This window comes from Macaca fascicularis, chromosome 2, assembly GCF_037993035.2.
Source record: "Macaca fascicularis isolate 582-1 chromosome 2, T2T-MFA8v1.1".
NCBI lineage: Eukaryota > Metazoa > Chordata > Mammalia > Primates > Cercopithecidae > Macaca > Macaca fascicularis.
Window position 1 is genome coordinate 32,767,866 of NC_088376.1, and position 19,049 is coordinate 32,786,914.

Genomic DNA, 19,049 nt, shown 5'->3' on the forward strand with positions numbered 1-19,049 from the left:
CCTGCATTTTGACTGTGAGCTGTCACATGAGGTCAGATGTGGAATTCTCCACTTGTATCATCATGTTGGCACACACAAAGTTTCACATTTTGGGAGATTTTGGATTTTTGGATTACAGATAATCTGTATTATAAATTATAATCAGCATTTATACATGAAATTATGTTTGAGCTGTTTCAAAACCAGGAGTTACAGAAACCGTTTGATACATGTAACAACATCACAGTTTCTGAAAACACTGCCAGATTATTAAGATTAGGGAGCAGGTGAAAGTACATATTACAGTGCAAAAACTTGGCAGGCAGAGCCTGGTGAATAATTTCCAAAACTAAAGTGTAATAGAACATGAATTTTAAAGCCCTAAATGAATACTTTCTTATCTGTCTCCCTTTTAAATAAAAAATCTTTAAAACTGTAGTCAATAGAAGACATTTCAATTGTGATCATCAGAAAGATGAAAATAGTGTTCATAATTACAGTTTTAAATTATCTTTGAGTAGAATATGATAAGACTGAGATTTTACAAATCTTTTCTTCTACTTGTAATGAACGTAGGCAGTGAGAAGCAGTATCTATGGTCGTCCAGGTGCTTGCTATGTTGACATACCAGCAGATTTTGTGAACCTTCAGGTGAATGTGAGTTCTATAAAGTGAGTAATAGTTATGCTGGAATTCTTTCTTCAATGTACATGTATTATCATAATGCCTACCTTTCTAGAAGAATTTGCCCAGCAGTTTATAAGTTAATTTCCATTTGTCTTAACTTGATGATTTAGTAATTAAACTGAATCCTAGCCAAAGGGCTTAATTCTCTTAATTAAAATGATATTAGTAGGTATTTCTGGATTTAATTACTAAACCAAATACTTAGAACGTCCTGAACTCCTCGTTGAAATTATTCCTCCATTAACCATAAATATACATCCCTTGTTAATGTAGTATGGGTCCTTGAGAATCTTTATAATGTAAGCCAAGAGGTTCGGTGATTATTAAAAATTATTAAGACTCAGGATAAAAAACATCTAGCTGTCTCTCTCTGTGGTTAACAAATATTCCAATATAGAGGTTTCTATGATTTCTCATATTCTCATATTTCTTAAATAAACACTAAGTGAAAAGAAGTACAAAAATCATTTTTCACTGATATCTAAGTCATCCCCTGATAAGGATAGGTACTTGGGGTTAAAGCATCATGGGTACCGTTTAGTGCATTTCTGCTGTTGTGGACCAAATGGATCTTTAGTGACTACAGAGAGACAGTGGGTCTTACTGTTTACTCTGTGTACCAAAGAGTGATTTTTTTTGTTTTTTTTTTTTGAGACCGAGTCTCTCCCTGTTGCCCAGGCTGGAGTGCAGTGGCACAATCTCAGCTCACTGCAACCTCTGCCTCCCAGGTTCAAGCGATTCTTCTGCCTCAGCCTCCCAAGTAGCTGGGATTACAGGCGCCTGCCACCATGCTCAGCTAATTTTTGTATTTTTAGTAGAAACAGGGTTTCACCATGTTGGCCAGGCTGGTCTCGAACTCCTGACCTCATGATCTGCCAAGCTTGGCCTCACAAAGTGCTGGGATTACAGGCATGAGCCACCGTGCCTGGCCAGGAGTGATTTTTATTTGAGAGAGCTGGATAAAAAAGACATCTGTTTATTCTGCCTAATAGCTGAACATGATAATGAAAATAATACTAAGGGGAGGAGGGCAAGCTCAGGTAAGTTAACTCTGTAAGCCTTCTTTTAAATTTTATACAGATTGTCCTTTTCTATTATATGTCTAAATATTTTGACAATATGTCTAAATTTTATACAGTATAATTTATATTAATTAGAATAAATGAAATGTCACAGGACTTGGTGTCCAGAAATACTTGACTGTGACAGTTTGAATATTTATTTTACTAATGCATATTGTGATACTAAAATATTAACACCCAGTGAGTGGAAATGTAGTGAGGCCAGGTGTGGTGGCTCACATCTGTAATCCCAGCACTTTGGGAGGCCGAGGTGGGTGGATCACCTGAGGTAGGAGTTTGAGACCAGCCTGGCCAACATGGTGAAACCCCATCTCTACGAAAAATACAAAAATTAGCCAGGCTTGGTGAGATGTGCCTGTAGTCCCAGCTACTCAGGAGGCTGAGGCAGGAGAATCACTTGAACTCGGGAAATGGAAGTTGCAGTGAGCTAAGTTCGCACCACTGTACTCCAGCCTGGGTGACAGAGTAAGACTCTGTCTCCAAAAAAAAAAAAAAAGAAATGTGGTAAGGTGTTTAAAAGCATGGACTTTGGAGACAGAATGACTGGTTCAATCCAGTCTCTGCCATGTGCCATCTGGAGATCTTGGATAAGTTACTTTCTCTGAGTCCTTTTTTTTCCTCAGTGGTGAAGTGGAGATGATGTTAATACCTAACCTCATTGTTTTGACAGATAAATGAGAATAAATGGCACATAGCAAACATTAGATTTTATTATGTTTTTACTGTTAAGACAGCTGCTACTGCTACTGCAGTACAAAGCCATTAACTCAGATTTTCTGTCAATGAATTGACCATTTCACTGGCTATTAGATGATATCAGGGAATAACTCTTAATTTACCAGATGTGATAATGATGTGATAGTTGAATATAGGAGAAGGTCCTTATTATTCACAGCTGCATGGAGAAATTTTTAAGGGTAAAGTGTCTTGATGCCTATTATTTACTTTAGAATAGTTCAGGAAAAATAAATGCATGTTTATGTGTGTATATATGAAACAAATGTGGTAAAATGATATTAAGTTGTTAGATCTATATGGGGGTATGTGGGGACTTATTGTACTATTTTTTCTACCTTTCTATATATTTGAAATTTTCACAATAAAAAGATCAGAGCTGGCCTCTTTTAATTAATAGGGCTCTTTTTTTCCAGGCACGTGGAGCGCTGCATGTCACCTCCTATTAGCATGGCAGAAACCTCTGCTGTGTGCACGGCAGCTTCTGTTATTAAGAATGCCAAACAGCCCCTTCTTATCATCGGGAAAGGTAACATGAATAGAACTCTAAATCTTGCTAGGCTTTTGAAAGTGCCAATTCTTTTTATAAACTTTTGTTGTTTATTAATGTCTGTTCTAATGTTTGAAATTGGAGTAAGAATTCTCATCATCCATTTAGCATTATTTGTTTTGAAATTATAGACATTAATGCCCAGAGATTTCACCCTTTTAAGGAAATACTACCTATTTAATTTCTTTGGTCTTATTAGTGAAATGTGTTTATTCTATTATAAAACATTTTGGAAAACCAAGAAAAGTAGAAGTTCCTTCATCTAAGGTAGCTATTTTTAACATTTAGTACATTTCTATTCCTTTTGACATATATATTACATACTGTGCTCATACTATATAGACAGTTTTGTATTCTACCTTATTCATTTAAGATTATAATATTTTTCATCTTAGAAGTATTTCCTAAATATATTTTTTAACGTGTCTTCATGTGTACATTAACACTTACTTTCCTGGCAAATATTTAAATCTTTGCCAATTACTGTTTGTTTGTTTAGAGTAGCTGTGGCAAACATGTTTGTGCCTAAAGCTTTTTCTGTATTTAGGATTTAAGATTCCTAGAAAGAAAAGTTAGAGGGTATTAATATTTTTAAGAGTTTTGTACATATTGTCATATTGCTTTCTCCAGAGGTGGTGTACCAACCAACTTATACTCCTGTCAGCAACTGATTATAGTATCCATTTCGTGTTCTAGAACGGAGGCTGCTGGGATCACCTATGACCGTGCTAATCAATTATCAACTGCTTAGGAACTAAATACGTAGAAACTAAAAATAGTTTGATAGTGTACGACAAAAAAATTGAGGTCAGAATTGAGTTGAACGTGTTATATGATGTATTAGCTCGGTGACTTTGGGAAACAACTGCTTTGAGTCTCAGATTACCTCACTTGTAAAATAGGGATATTAACTGCCTCAGTGGGATACAATTAAATAGCAAAATATGTGGAAAGCACTCAGTGGATGCTAGTTTTCATTCTTCTTTTAACAAACATTTGATGAGTGCTTATGATAAGGCAGGGATTACATAAAACATTCATGAGGGATACAGAGAAATAGTAGTTCCTACCTATTGGGGAGGGGAGATAGACCTGGTAACAAGTAAGTGCGGTATACTCTTGTGCGATGGGTACAGAGAGGCTGAGGTGGGTTTTCAAGGAAAGCAGAAACAATTTGCTTGTGTAGGTAATACGGAAGGACTATCCAGAAGAGGTGACACAACAGCTGTATCTTGAAAAAGCAGACAGTGGTTTACCAAGTGGATAGAGACCAAAGGCAAAGCAGGAAGAGAGAACTGAGTGTACAAAGACATTGAGACAGGAAGGAGAATACAAGAACACTTTCTGGATAAAAAAAGGAACTGATTTTCATCATACATGTATAAGAAGGGATTTCAAGGTAGTTTTGTAGAATGGAGCATTATATTGAATCTGCAAGTGCATGATACTATTTACTAGGATTCAGTAGAGAATTATAAATACAGAATATGGAATAATATACTAGCCTTGAAAAAGTATAAAACAGCAAAAAAATATAGTGGTCTTGATGACATTAGAAATGGAATATTTGAACAATAAGGTATTTTTCGTGCCATCAAGGGAATAGGGTATAGGGTTATTCCCAGGCACACAACTGTGAAAACAAATGATAATGTGGGCCGAGCGGGGTGGCTCATGCCTGTAGTCCCAGCACTCTGGGAGGCTGAGGTGGGTGGATCCCCTGAGGTCAGGAGTTCAAGACCAGCCTGGCCAACATGGTGAAACCCCGTCTCTACTAAAAATACAAAAATTAGCCAGGCGTGGTGGCAGGCGCCTGTAATCGCAGCTACTTGGGAAGCTGAGGAAGGAGAATCGCTTGAACCCGGGAGGCGGAGGTTGCAGTGAGCTGAGATTGCGCCATTGCACTCCAGCCTGGATGACAAGAGTGAGACTTTGCCTCAAAAAAAAAAAAAGATAATGTGTCCCACTGGGGTTAGCTCTGTTACAATCACAGAATTATAGAGCCTGTAGAAAGATCTGCATATCTTTAGAAACTTAATGCACCTTAGAATTTCCATGCCTGGACTAGGAGACCTTGTGTAGAGGAGGTTTGCTGGAGATGAGGACCAACATGTGAGGGTAGAGAGGGCTTTTCTCTTTCGGGGCAACATTCTTCCCAGGCCACCTGGGCCTCCCAATGAAGATAGTGTGTTCAGGGAATTGTAGAGTGGAGTGTAGTTCAGTAGGACCGTAGCATAGAATGGGTAAGTGACAGTAGCAAGAGCTGTGAGATGTGACTTTTGTTTTGAGATAGACATCCTTCAGAATAATTGAGAGTATTATTGGTGGAAGATTAGAACTCTTACTTTGGTAAGCATTTAAAAATAACAGCAATAAAAACTGTAGTCACAATTTGTTTTGAGTTTAAGCTCAGGTATAGGCAGAAGGAGAGTATTTGAGTATTGATCTACAAGCAATTTCGTAGGAGGTCAAGGAAGGAGGATTGCTTGAGCCCATGAGTTCAAGACCAGCAGACTTGCCTGGGCAATATAGGGAGACCTCGCCTCTTCAGAAAATTTTAAAAGTAGCTGAGTGCGGTGGTGGTGTGTGCCTGTAGTCCCAGCAACTCGGGAAGCTGAGGAGGGAAGATTACTTGAGCCAGGGGAGCAGAGGTTACAGTGAGCCAAAATTATGCCGCTGCACTCCAGCCTGGGTGATAGAGTAAGTCCCTGTCTCAAAAAATAAATAAATAAAAAGCAATTTCACATGAACTTTGTTTTTGAGACGGAGTCTTGCTCTGTCACCCAGGCTGGAGTGCAGTGGCCCGATCTCGGCTCACTGCAAGCTCCGCCTCCTGGGTTTACGCCATTCTCCTGCCTCAGCCTCCCGAGTAGCTGGGACTACAGGCGCCCACCCCCTCGCCCGGCTAGTTTTTTGTATTTTTAGTAGAGACGGGGTTTCACTGTGTTAGCCAGGATGGTCTCGATCTCCTGACCTCGTGATCCGCCCGCCTCGACCTCCCAAAGTGCTGGGATTACAGACTTGAGCCACCGCGCCCGGCCCACATGAACTTTTTTAAGGGTCACAGTGCCTAGAGCTTAACTGAATTGTCCAATGCATTTGTATTTCTTGTAGGTGCTGCTTATGCTCATGCAGAAGAGAGTATCCAGAAATTGGTGGAGCAATATAAACTGCCATTTTTGCCCACCCCTATGGGGAAGGGTGTTGTCCCTGACAACCATCCATACTGTGTAGGTGCAGCCAGATCCAGGTGTGTGGCGTTCCAGATTTTAAATACAATGGCTTGGTAGATTTTAGGCTAATTTAAATTATTTTGTGATCTTCATCTAGGATGGAGTTCTGAAAGAATCGTGGAATTTTAAGAATACCTGTTTATTTTTGGACTATCTTCTGGCTTTCCTGGTTTCATATGAGAAATCTGCAGTTATTCAAATTATTGTTGCTCTGTATGTAATATGTTGTTTTTCCATGGCTGCTACCGATATTTTCTTTTATCTTTCGTTTCCAGCAGTTTAATTATGATGTGTCTGTACATGGTTTATTTTAATTTAGCCTGTTTGGGATTCTCAAGTCTTGAATCTGAAAATTTATTTCTTTCTCTAAATTTGTCTTTCTCTAGATTTGGAAAGTTTTCATCATTCTTTCTTCAAATATTGTTTTCTATGTCAACCTTCATCCATTTTGATATTGTCTGATATGTCCCTGAGTATTCATTTCTTTTTAATTCTTTTATTTTATATTTTTTTTCTCTGCTCAGATCTTCTATTTTCACATTTCTTTCAAGAATATTTTTCTATACTTCATGATGGAGTAAGTTACAATAGTTTCTGCAGTCTTTGTTTATTAATTCCAACATCTGAGTCATCTCAGATTGGCATCTATTCATTATCTTTTATTTTGAGAGTTGATCACCTTTTTCTGGCTCTTTTTGTACTGAGTAATTTTGGATTGTATCCTGGATTTTTGAATATTATATTTTGAGATTCTGGGTCATATTAAATCCTCTGTAGAATGTTGATTTTTGTTGGTTTCTCTTAGCAATCAATCAACATGATTAGATTAGCTTGACTACAAATTGAAGTGTGAACTTACCATAAGTAAGTAGTTCCAGGGTCACGTAAGTTTCAGAGCCTTTGCTGTGCTGTTTTCAGGCTGTCTGCACATGCTCAGCTCAGGGGTGAGCCCCAGACATGTACTGGTTCATACCCAAATTAGAGATTTATTTTCTCTCCTCCGTAGGCTCCCCACCCCCACTCTCCCATTCTCAGGTGCCCCTTTTCCTGGCTCTTGCTGCTCCCTTATAGTATCACATAACTAAAGCTGCCCTCTGAACAAGCTGCAGAAGAAAAAAATAATGGGGATTGTCCCCATGCTCTTCAGACCACAGGAACCCTTTTTTCCAATCCCTCTTGCCTGAGAGATGACGTTTCTCTTGGAATTTCAGCTGCTTGGGAGCCACCACAATGCAGCTCTGCAGTAGGGCTGCCCTCAGAGCAGAGCTGGGAGATAAAGAAAAAAAGAAGAAAAATCTGACCATTTTCCCCTAGACTGTCCAGCTTGCAGTGGCCCTTTTCCTGATCCTTTGGCCAAAAAAACAGTTTCTCTGCGAGTTTTCGCTGCTTGCGGTTCTGCAACTAGGGCTGTCTTTGAGTGAAAGCCAGGAGACAAAACACGGGGGAGAAATACCTTGGAAACTCACCCTCTGTGTGGGTTGCTTCTTCAGACTTACCCAATCTTGGCTGGCATTGGAAGCTTCCTCTTTTTAGATTTTTAAGACATGCTTTTTAATGTACTATAACTTTTTTCTTTTTAATTTCTTGAAATGTCTTTATCATGAAATATTCTAACTATACACACAGGAAGAGAGAATAATGTAACGAACACTTACATAACCACCACTCAGCGTCAACATAAAAAGTACAGACAGATGAATCTCTAAGTAAAAAAGGTTTCATTTGGGAATAATATATAATAAGTAGGATTGCATCAGTTATTAACATTATTTTATATTGCTTTAGGGTTTTTGGGTTTTTTGGAGAGGGGGTCTTGCTCTGTTGCCCAGACTGGAGTGCAGTGGCGCAATCACACCTGATTGCAACCTCTGCCTACTGGGCTAAAGCAATCCTCCCACCTCAGCCTCCCAAGTATTAATAGCTGGAACTACAGGCGTGTGCCATTACAACCTGGCTAATTTTTGTATTTTTTGTACAAACGAGGTTTCACCATGTTGCCCATGCTGGTCTTGATCTCCTGGGCTCAAGGAATCCACCCATCTAAGCCTCCCAAAGCGCTGGGATTACAGGCATGAGCCACCATGCCTGGCCTAGGGTTGGTTTTTTTTTCTTTTTAGGAAGCAAAAAATTATGGATTCATTTGCAGTCCCCTAAATATCTTTTTTGATCCCATTTTTTCCTTCCCTTTCCATAGTTTATTATTGTCACATATTTGGTGTTCTTCATATTTTCATTCATGGGTTAAAATTAATTCTGAAGGTTTTTAATTTTTATTTTGTAGAGACAGGGCCTCACTGTGTTCCCCAGCCTGTACTCAGACCCCTAGGCTCAAGTGATCCTTCCACCTTGGCCTCCCAAAGTCCTGGGAATACAGGCGTGAACACTTGACTTCTGAGGGCTTTGTAAATGTAATATTTGCTGCTAGATCTTTAATTGTTCCTCACTTAATGCTACCTTAATATATCATCTTTTTATTTATATTACTATATACAGTAACCAAGTTAATTCTTACACTGTTAATTTTTTTTATACTTAGGTTAAAATGAAGTTTATCTTCAATCTAGCCAGATTTTAAGAGGATAATATTAATGACATTGCCAGTGTAAAAAAGGTTGCAAGGGGCTATAAATAATCAAATCAATGATTTCAAGAGTTTTAGAGTATCAGTAAGCAAGTCTGTCCTGCTGATTGCAGTTATCTGTTTGTTAAATTGGGTCTCATAGGACTATTACAATATTGAAGATGATTTTTGAGTATGTGCTTAATTTTTGAGTATACAATTTCTGCGAAAAATTGCATTTATCACCGAAGAAGACAAAAGCAGTAAATACAGATCCTCTATGGCAAAAGACAAGAAAAATGGGAACTAGATAAAAGACGCAGAAAAATGAGAAGTGAAAAGCAAAACAAAACCCACAGCGATGATGATAATAAACTCTCTTGGAAAAAGGCAGACATTCAGATTAGATTAGTAATAACAGCAACTATATGTGTTATAAGAGCCACATCTGAAACATAATGATACAGCTTTAAAACAAGACTGGGCAAAGATAAATGAAGTAAAGAAAAAGCAAGCAAGGGTGGTTGTGTTATGAAAGTAAAAATCATTAAAAGATTAGAAGTTATATTGACAAAAGTATTAAAATAAATAAAACTTAGAAATCTAGTTGATACAATATTTTAGAAAGCAATTCTGGAATATGGATCAATAGTCTTAAAAATACTTCTTTCTAGGGACCAACGTGAAGAGTGCATTAAGACTTAAGTATGAAGATGTGCAACCCAGCACTATTAATAACAGAATATCCAGAAATTGAGAAAACATTAAATAAATTTGGTATATGTGTTCAGCAAAATATGTAGACTTTAAAAGTTGTATTTAAGAACTTAGTGACAAAGGAAAACTTTTTTTTTTTGAGACATAGTCTCGCTCTGTCGCTAGGCTGGAGTGCAGTGGCGTGATCTCGGCTCACTGCAACCTCTGCCTCTTGGGTTCAAGCGATTCTTCTGCCTCAGCCTCCCAAGTAGCTGGGACTACAGGTGCACACCACCAAGCACGGCTAATTTTTGTATTTTTAGTATAGACTGGGTTTCACCATGTTGGCCAGGGTAGTCGCCATCTGTTGACCTCGTGATCTGCCTATCTTGGCCTCCCAAAGTGTTGGGATTGCAGGCGTGAGCCACTGCACCAGGCCAGGAAAACATTTATGTAAGCAAAAGTATATGAGACAGCCAGGCACAATGGTTCATGCCTGTAATCCAAACAATTTGGGAGGCCAACGCGGGTGAATCGCTTGAGCCCAGGAGTTCGAGACCAGTCTACAAAAAATTAAAAATTAGCCAGGTGCAGTGGCACGTGCCTGTAGTCCCAACTGCTCAGGAGGCTGAGGTAGGAGGATTGCTTAAGCCTGAGAGGTAGAGAATGCAGTGAGCCATGATTGCACCACTGCATTTCAGCCCAGGCGAAAGAGAGAGACCGTGTCTCAAAACAAAACAAAAAAAAGTGTATGAGACAGTATTATAGTATATAAAGTCAACTATGTAAAAATATATTTGCATACAAAAAAAGAGTGGATGAAAATATGCCAGGATATTCATAATAGTTTATAAGTTGAAAGTATTATGGGGTGATTTTGTTTTTAGCCTTATACTTTTTCTGTTTTTTTCTGGATTGTCTACAGTGGACTTGTACTAATTTTTCTAATTATAAAAAAGTAATAAAAGTATAGATACAGCTTATGGTAATTTTTTAAACTTAATTTATATTTTAGTTAACTATTTATATAGAATGGTTTTATAAATTATTTTAGCTTGAAAGATCAAATATACCCTAGAAGCTGATTCTGAAGTCTGATGTAAGCTCCAAATGATTTAGACTTTTCAAATACTTTAGAGATAAATTTTAGAATGATTCAAATAAGAAATATAGTTATACTTTTATATCAATTTTTTTAATAGGGCTTTGCAATTTGCTGATGTAATTGTGTTATTTGGTGCCAGACTAAATTGGATTTTACATTTTGGACTGCCTCCAAGATACCAGCCAGATGTGAAGTTTATCCAGGTACTTAGGAGGAACTTAAAATCAGAAATGTCTGTGTTCATTGTTCTCCCTATCAGCCATAATCAGCTCTGTTTTCTTCTTGATTTCTATTAAAAAAACTGTTCTCGGCCAGGCGCGGTGGCTCAAGCCTGTAATCCCAGCACTTTGGGAGGCCGAGGCGGGTGGATCACGAGGTCAGGAGATCGAGACTATCCTGGCTAACATGGTGAAACCCCGTCTCTACTAAAAATACAAAAAACTAGCCGGGCGTGGTGGCGGGCGCCTGTAGTCTCAGCTACTTGGGAGGCTGAGGCGGGAGAATGGCGTGAACCCGGGAGGCGGAGCTTGCAGTGAGCTGAGATCACGCCACTGCACTCCAGCCTGGGAGACACAGCGAGACTCTGTCTCAAAAAAAAAAAAAAAAAAAAAAAAAAAAACCTGTTCTCTTTTTACATAAGTAGAATTTTATAAATTGTCTAACATAATTACAGGTACCAAAATAAGCTTCCTTTTCTAGCCTATGAAACATAATGGGCCGCTTTACTTCTAGCCAGAAAACCTTTCAAAATTAACTTTCAAACAGTTTAAAAAGCATAATTTGTCTTTTCTTCACAATTCAAGTATATTTAAAGGTAGGGAAAAGAGACTGTAGGATGGTAGACTAGAACAAAACATTTGGCCTTGTTAGGGAGTGAGGTTTTCTTTCAGATGCCAAAACTTTTACCTTTCCAATGGGAATTTCTAAATGACACTGTTTTATATGTCATTAAACAGTATCCGGAATGTATTCTGACCTGTCTTTGATGATTCTTCTATCGTTATGACCCACCTTATAAGCCAGTTTCTTTACTGATGTGGAAAATACTACCTGCATAGTGGCATGCAAACCTTTTTGCTCTACACTGATTGGCCCCGTTTTGCTTGATGTTTTTGCTTGGTGGTTGTTTTTGAGACAGCATCTTGCTCTGTCACCCAGGCAGGAGTGCAGTGGCATGATAATGGCTCACTTCAACCTAAATCTCTCGAGCTCAAGTGATCCTCCCACCTCAGCTTCCTGACATGCTGGGACTATAGACGCGTACAACAATGCCTGGCTAATTTTTTATTTTTTTGTAAAGACACAGTCTCACCGTGTTGCCCAGGCTGGTCTCAAACTCCTGACCTCGAGCAATTCTCCTACCTCAGTCTCCCAAAATGCTGGAGTACAGACTTGAGCCACTGTGCTTGGGTTATTTTAATGTTTGATGAGCCAGCTACAGTTGCCCTTTTCCCAGTCTACCTTTTGCTACTTAAGGAGTCAACGTCTAATTGCTCCTTTCCCAGCTGAACGCATTGAGAACTAAAACCGCAGACAAGCAAGACTGAGTTAACTGGAAGATACTGATACCTCTTGATTACCCCTCTTGATTATAGAATAAGATACATCCCCTTTGGGGTGGCTACATTATTCCTCTTTGCAGAAGCCATTTTCGTTTGTCCATGGCCATCCAGACATGGAACTTCTGAGTAAATGGAGAAGTAATCACACCATGTTCTTGGAGTGATTCTCTAAATGTGATTCCCTGGGCCAGCTACATCAGCACCACCTGTGAAACCTGTTAGAAAAGCACATTTCTGGACCCTACCCCAGACTTATTAAAATAAAAAACTCTGAGGTAGACTCCTACAGTCTATGGTTTATCAAGCCCAGAATACACCAGGTGACTCTGATATATGCTCAAATTTGAGAACCTACACTCTAGATAGGAATTCCAAGTGTGATTCAATAAAACTTACTGATTAGATGCAAAACCATAATTGATCAGGTCAAATGCATTCGCTATGGGTATAATGAAGCAATACCAAAATTCCGTAGAGTAGATTTTTAAATGAGGCTCTCTATACTAGCTGTGATACTAATATAGTTCTATGGACTTTTACTTTTTTTATTAAGGAACTTCGAAATATCAAATCTTCTTTATCATGTGTTCTATATACACAGTTCATTTATTCAGTCTTAATTGATTTCTGACATATTTTTCAGAATAAACATGGATTGTTCTTTAGCCTTGTCTCTTTTTTAGGTTGATATCTGTGCAGAAGAATTGGGTAATAATGTGAAGCCGGCTGTTACTTTACTAGGAGACATAAATGCTGTCACTAAGCAGGTGAGAACTTTTGTTTTAGTTTGTGTGGAGTGCTCTTTAGGGAATAGTCAATTCTTGAAAATGTTTTAATCTTGATTCACTTGGTAACAGGTCTACTATTCATATCTGTTTTAAACAAAATGTGTGATCGAAAACTATTCTTATATACAACTTTGGAACTTGATAAGTCCAACTTCTGGTACATAGCTCATTTTTATGTAAGTTAAGCATTTTTGGAAGGTGATCGAAAATGTAACATCTTTCAGTAGGCAAACCGTAATTTACTAAATAGGATCCAGCTATCTGAAAAAGTATACCTTCCAAAGGAACTGAACTTACTGCCAAGAAATGGCTTAGCACTGGAAAAGTCTAACAGTATTTTTTTAGGTAAAAAAGAGCTTTTTACTCTTTAATCAGTGACTTTTCAGGTTCTTATTATTTGTACGTAGTTTGTACACTTCACTGTGACAGGAGATAAAATATAGACACATTTATCACTTGATTTTGGATGATACAATTTGGTATTGTTGTCACGATTACACAGTATAGGATGTAATCCCGAATCACATATTAAATCACTCTGGAGCAAATGGTCTGTATCATAGAAGTCCATGGTTATTTTTTGGTTTTCCTATAAGAGTTCTGTGGAAGGAGTGATTTTCCTTCTAGTGTCAAAGACCAAGGAGGGTCTCAGAGCCCCTGCTTGAGGTGTGGAGGAGGTAACAGTACTCCAGTCTGTCCTAAGGGCATTCCAGCATCTAGCAGAAACCCACACTGACCCAAACGGAAGCCTTCCATGTTATCCATTGATATTCTATCAGGTGTTTACTAACTAGAGGAAAAGAAGAGTCTGAGTAATATGAAGAGTAGTATGGCCATACTGTCTTCCTTAAGAAGATATTTCCATGTTAATATGATTTAAATTTATTTTTTTAAAGCAGACTGGGCACGGTGGCTCATCCCTGTAATCCCAGCACTTTGGGAGGCCAAGACAGGTAGATCACCTGAGGTTAGGAGTTTGAGACCAGCCTGGCCAACATGGTGAAACTCCGTCTCTACTGAAAATACAAAAATTAGTCGAGTGTGGTGGCAGGCACCTGTAGTCCCAGGAGGTTGAGGCAGAAGAATCGCTTGAACCTGGGAGGTGGAGGTTGCAGTGAGCTGAGACTGCGCCACTGTACTCCAGCCTCAGTGACAGAACGAGACTTCATTTCAAAAAAAAAAAGGCAAAGAAAAAGTTTATATGGTTTTGTGTGTGTGTGTGTGTGTGTGTGGTTTTTTTTTTAGCTTTTAGAGGAACTTGATAAAACACCATGGCAGTATCCTCCAGAGAGCAAGTGGTGGAAAACTCTGAGAGAAAAAATGAAGAGCAATGAAGCTGCATCCAAGGTAAAATGGGACCTACTGAAGCTCAAGAACAGGTCAGGCGCATGATTCAGTTACTTCTGCCGTAACGTGACATGTGCATTCCTAAAAATCACCTTGCTGTGCAAAATTGTGCAATAAAAACCCCAGGGCTCATGGAAAAAGGGGTGTAGTGGCACAATTCTCAAAAACTTTGTGTAACATAAAAATAAGATAAGAGCCTAATGTTTTAAACATGTTAAATGGTTAAGAAATATATGCCAATGAATATAGCATTTTACTTTGAAAAAGACCTGAAGTTTCTGAAAGGTTGTAGCTTGTGAGTTACTGTGAGCTGGTGGAAGAAAGGTGATCAGACGTCAGATGGAAAGTGATAATAGTAGAAGTGGATGGCTGTGTTTTCAGTTTGATGTTGGCATAGAACATCATATTTAAACACCTGTAATCTGAGTGCTTTTGGAGGCCAAGGCAGTAAGATCAGTTGAGGCCTGGAGTTTGAGACCAGCCTGGGTATAGCAAGACCTTATCTCTACAAAAAAAAAAAAAATTAGCCAGATGTGGTGGGACACACCTGTTGTCCTGTCTCCTCAGGAGGCTGATATTGGAGGATTGCTTGAGTCTATGAGTTGAGGTGGCAGTGCAGTAGATCATGCCACTGCACTCAAGCCTGGGTGGCAGAGTGAGACCCTGTCTCTAAAGGAAAAATTAACTATTAAGTGATTTTTTTGTTTTGGGAATCCTTAAATTTTGGGATGTTTGAGATGTTTTTCTGCTTTTAAGATTTAAGTCCTTCAGGGCGTGCTATTATAATAGCTGTTTCATAAAAATTGAAATTTTGATCCAATGTATAGCCTTCTTTTCTATTTAACTTTTGTATCACTGCTGGAAATTTTTTTGCGGCGCTCTCATTTGCACTCTTGGCTTTGCCTGGTAGCTAAGGTTTTGGAAATTGTAGTGATGCTAGAAACCATCAAACTGTCTACTACTAGCACTGAAATGAATCAGTGCTGTAGGATTTGGCAATTTACAGTAAAGTCTGTATGTGTGTATGTACATGCACCTGTGTGCATGTGTGTGTGTGCATGTGTGTGTGTATTGTGCTTTCCCTATGTGAGAAAGGTGATTTTTAAAAATTGTTTTGTGTATTCCTATGTATCTTTTTTCAACTGGGTGCAGATTTCTGGTAGAATCATGCATAAGCAAATATAAAATTTGAGTTATGCTCACTTGGTTCCCTAATATATCAATTGTCTTAGAATAAATTCACGTTTTTGCATCAAGCATTATAGCAGAATTGATTATGCATGAATCTATCTTACATTGGAATTTTTTTTTTTTTTTTTTTTGAGACGGAGTCTTGCTCTGTCACCAGGCTGGAGTGCAATGGCCTGATCTCAGCTCACTGCAACCTCCGCCTCCCGGGTTCAAGTGATTCTCCTGCCTCAGCCTCCCAAGTAGCTGGGATTACAGATACATACTACCATGCCCAGCTAGTTTTTGTATTTTTAGTAAAGACGGGTTTCACTATGTTGGCCAGGATGGTCTCCATCTCTTGACCTCATGTTCCCCCTACTCAGCTTGCCAAAGTGCTGGGATTATAGGCATGAGCCACTGTGCCTGGCCTACATTGGAATTTTAATCAACGACTGTTTCTATCCGGAGCCAGTCTCATTTTTTTTTTTTTTTTTCTGAGATGGAGTTTCACTCTTGTTGCCCAGGCTAGAGTGCAGTGGCATGATCTCAGCTCACTGCAACCTCTGCCTTCCAGTTTCGAGCGATTCTCCTGCTTCAGCCTCCTGAGTAGCTGGGATTACAGGTACCTGGCACCACGTCCGGCTAATTTTTTTTTTTTCTTTTTTGAGATGGAGTCTTGCTTTTGTTGCCCAGGCTGGAGTACAGTGGCACGATCTTGGCTCACTGCAACCTCTGCCTCCTGGGTTCATGTGATTCTCCGGCCTCAGCCTCCCAAGTAACTGGATTACAGGCATGCGCCACCATGCCTGGCTAATTTTGTATGTTTAGTAGAGGCGGAGCTTCTCCATGTTGGTCAGGCTGGTCTCAAACTCTCGACGTCAGGTGATCTGCCCACCTCAGCCTCCCAAAGTGCTGGGATTATAGGTGTGAGCCACCACACCCAGGCAATTTTTGTATTTTTTTTTTTAAGTAGAGACAGGGTTTCACCATGTTGGCCAGGATGGTCTTGAACTCCTAACATCGTGATCCACCCGCCTCAGCCTCCTAAAGTGCTGGGATTACAGGCGTGAGCCACTGCACCCAGCCACCAGTCTCAATTTTATTTCCTGAGTCGTATCATGACTAATCTTTTCTTTCACATAGGAATGATATTGGTTTAAGATAGAAGGGACTTGCCTCTCTTCCTTGGTGCCAGAGTATAGGAGGGTCCCTCATTTATCATGGGTATAATGTCCAGCAGAACAAAGTAGCATAAGTGAAGAGGCAGTGCCGGGACCAGATGGGACTGTTGCTGCTAAAACTCTCTATGGCTTTCTCTCAGCCCTAAAAGGCATGTGGCTAAACAAAGGCATTTACTTTGCTGTTTTTCTCTCCATTCAGGGACTCTTTAGAATAGTGGGGGTAACGTATCTCCTTTACTCTCAAGTGTGTTGGGGGAAAAACTAGATTTTCAGATTGTGTTCTAAAATCGTGACAGTTTAAGTTTAGGGTCATATTTCAGATGAAAATATTCTGAAATAAATTTTACTTTTTCTAAGGCACCATTTTCCTAAGAGTGCTCAAATAAGAATGTTTAGTTTTATATAACCCAGTGCTTCCCAGCTCTCTTTACTATAGGACTTCTCAGAGTCTTTAATACACTCCTGTGCATTGCAGATCTCCAAGAGGAGGGATATTCCCAAGCTTATTTAATTGTGTTCCAAACTGGGACTGTGGGACACATGTCCCCCAGGGCTGTTCACAGGTCAGCCAGCTTCTCAGAGTGGCCATTTTATAGCCATTTGGGAACCTTGTAGCTTTTGTAGTTGTTGCATATTTCCAAATAAGTTTGATAACAGCTTATTAACATTGGTTATTTTCATTGTATCCCAATTTAATTTGATTACATTCCCATCTACTTTTCAGGAACTAGCTTCCAGAGAATCTCTGCCTATGAATTATTACACAGTATTCTACCATGTTCAAGAGCAACTACCTAGAGACTGCTTTGTGGTAAGCGAAGGAGCAAATACTATGGACATTGGACGGACTGTGCTTCAGAACTACCTTCCTCGCCACAGGTAAGACTTCTAAAGAAGAAAGAAGTCGTAATTCATTATGATGTGTTTAATATGAAACTACAATAGTGCAGATTAAGAAGACATTTGAGAATTAATACATGTTCAGTATGTAAGGGCATATTTCATAAAAGTATTGTTAGGTGAGGTTTTGTAGAGTTTTTATGCTTGATGTGTTCTTGGTATCCTGTGATAATTATTTACTTAGTGTTATAGGAATATGTTTATAGTCTCCCAAGCAAACATGAGTGGCTTTTTTCTGTCCTTGACAAATTAGTTCCTAACAGTCTAAGGATTTTATATTGAAGAAAGAGAATGTTTTTATGGTTCTTTATTTTTCCATCAACCATGTAAATAGGACTAGAAGGTTTGTGCCAACCCCATCCTCTATGACATGCCCCAGAGGGTTTCATTTTAGCTTTGTTCTCCAACAGGCTTGATGCTGGTACTTTCGGAACAATGGGAGTTGGTTTAGGATTTGCTATTGCAGCTGCCATGGTGGCTAAAGATAGAAGCCCTGGGCAACGGGTCATCTGTGTGGAAGGAGACAGTGCATTTGGGTTTTCTGGCATGGAGGTGGAAACCATCTGCAGGTAAAACATCATCCTGAATCAGAGCATTTGATTCTCTAGAATATGAAAAATGACACAGTCATCTGACAAATACTTACCAGGTGTTCACCAGCTGCCCTGTGAATAGCACTGTGCTCTGTCCTGAGGATGCTAGTGGCAGTAACCCACGGTCTTTCTCTTCCAGAACAGTATCTTTCTGGCCTCCTCACTGTGTGGTAAAAACCTATAAAACTGTGGGGAGTGGTTTTGAGGTCACTGAGAAAAAAATGTTGGGGACTGAAAGAAGCTTGTTTCCTATGGGAAATAGCGAGTGTGGTGGTTAAGGGCATGGCTTCTGCCAGGTGCCTTGGCTCACACCTGTAATCCCAGCCCTTTGGGAAGCCAAGGCAGGCAGATCACTTTAGGTCAGGAGTTCAAGACCAGCCTGGCCAGCATGGTGAAACCCCATCTCTACTAAATATACAAAAAAAAAAAAATTAGCCAGATGTGGTGAAGCATGCCTGTAATCCCAGCTATTCAGGAAGCTGAGGCAGAAGAATTGCTTGAACTGGGAGGTGGAGGTTGTAGTGAGCTGAAGTCACACCACTGCACTCCAGCCTGGGCAACAGAGTGAGACCCCGTCTCAATGTGGGACAAATGGCCTGGATTTAAAAACTAGTTCTATCAAGTCAGAGCCATGTGACTTTAAGTCACTTAACCAAGGTTGGGCATGGTAGCTTACACCTGTAATCCCAACACTTTGGGTGGCCGAGGTGGGCAGATCACCTGAGGTCAAGAGTTAGAGACCAGTCTGGCCAACATGGTGAAACCCTGTCTGTACTAAAAATAGAAAAAAGAGCCAGGTGTGGTGGTACATGCCTATAGTCCCAGCTATTTGGGAGGCTGAGGCAGGAGAATCGCTTGAACCTGGGAGGCGTAGGTTGCAG

The 19,049-nt window shown here is 39.5% G+C and overlaps 1 protein-coding gene across 10 annotated transcripts in view; it reads left to right on the forward strand.

Moving 5' to 3' along the window:
- The window catches only part of HACL1 (2-hydroxyacyl-CoA lyase 1), a 110,858-nt gene that overhangs the window by 14,965 nt on the left and 76,844 nt on the right, over positions 1-19,049 (forward strand). For 5 of the 10 annotated variants that reach the window (XM_045385163.2, XM_005545707.5, XM_074030977.1 and 2 more), the window contains 8 exons: positions 556-650; positions 2,900-3,012; positions 6,148-6,283; positions 10,725-10,830; positions 12,873-12,956; positions 14,223-14,324; positions 17,400-17,554; positions 17,986-18,144. In XM_045385163.2, coding sequence (XP_045241098.2) covers positions 556-650; positions 2,900-3,012; positions 6,148-6,283; positions 10,725-10,830; positions 12,873-12,956; positions 14,223-14,324; positions 17,400-17,554; positions 17,986-18,144 — 950 coding nt within the window. The remainder of the gene's footprint in view (positions 1-555; positions 651-2,899; positions 3,013-6,147; positions 6,284-10,724; positions 10,831-12,872; positions 12,957-14,222; positions 14,325-17,399; positions 17,555-17,985; positions 18,145-19,049) is intronic. The other 5 variants (XM_045385165.2, XM_005545708.5, XM_074030979.1 and 2 more) reach the window with 1 other exon arrangement.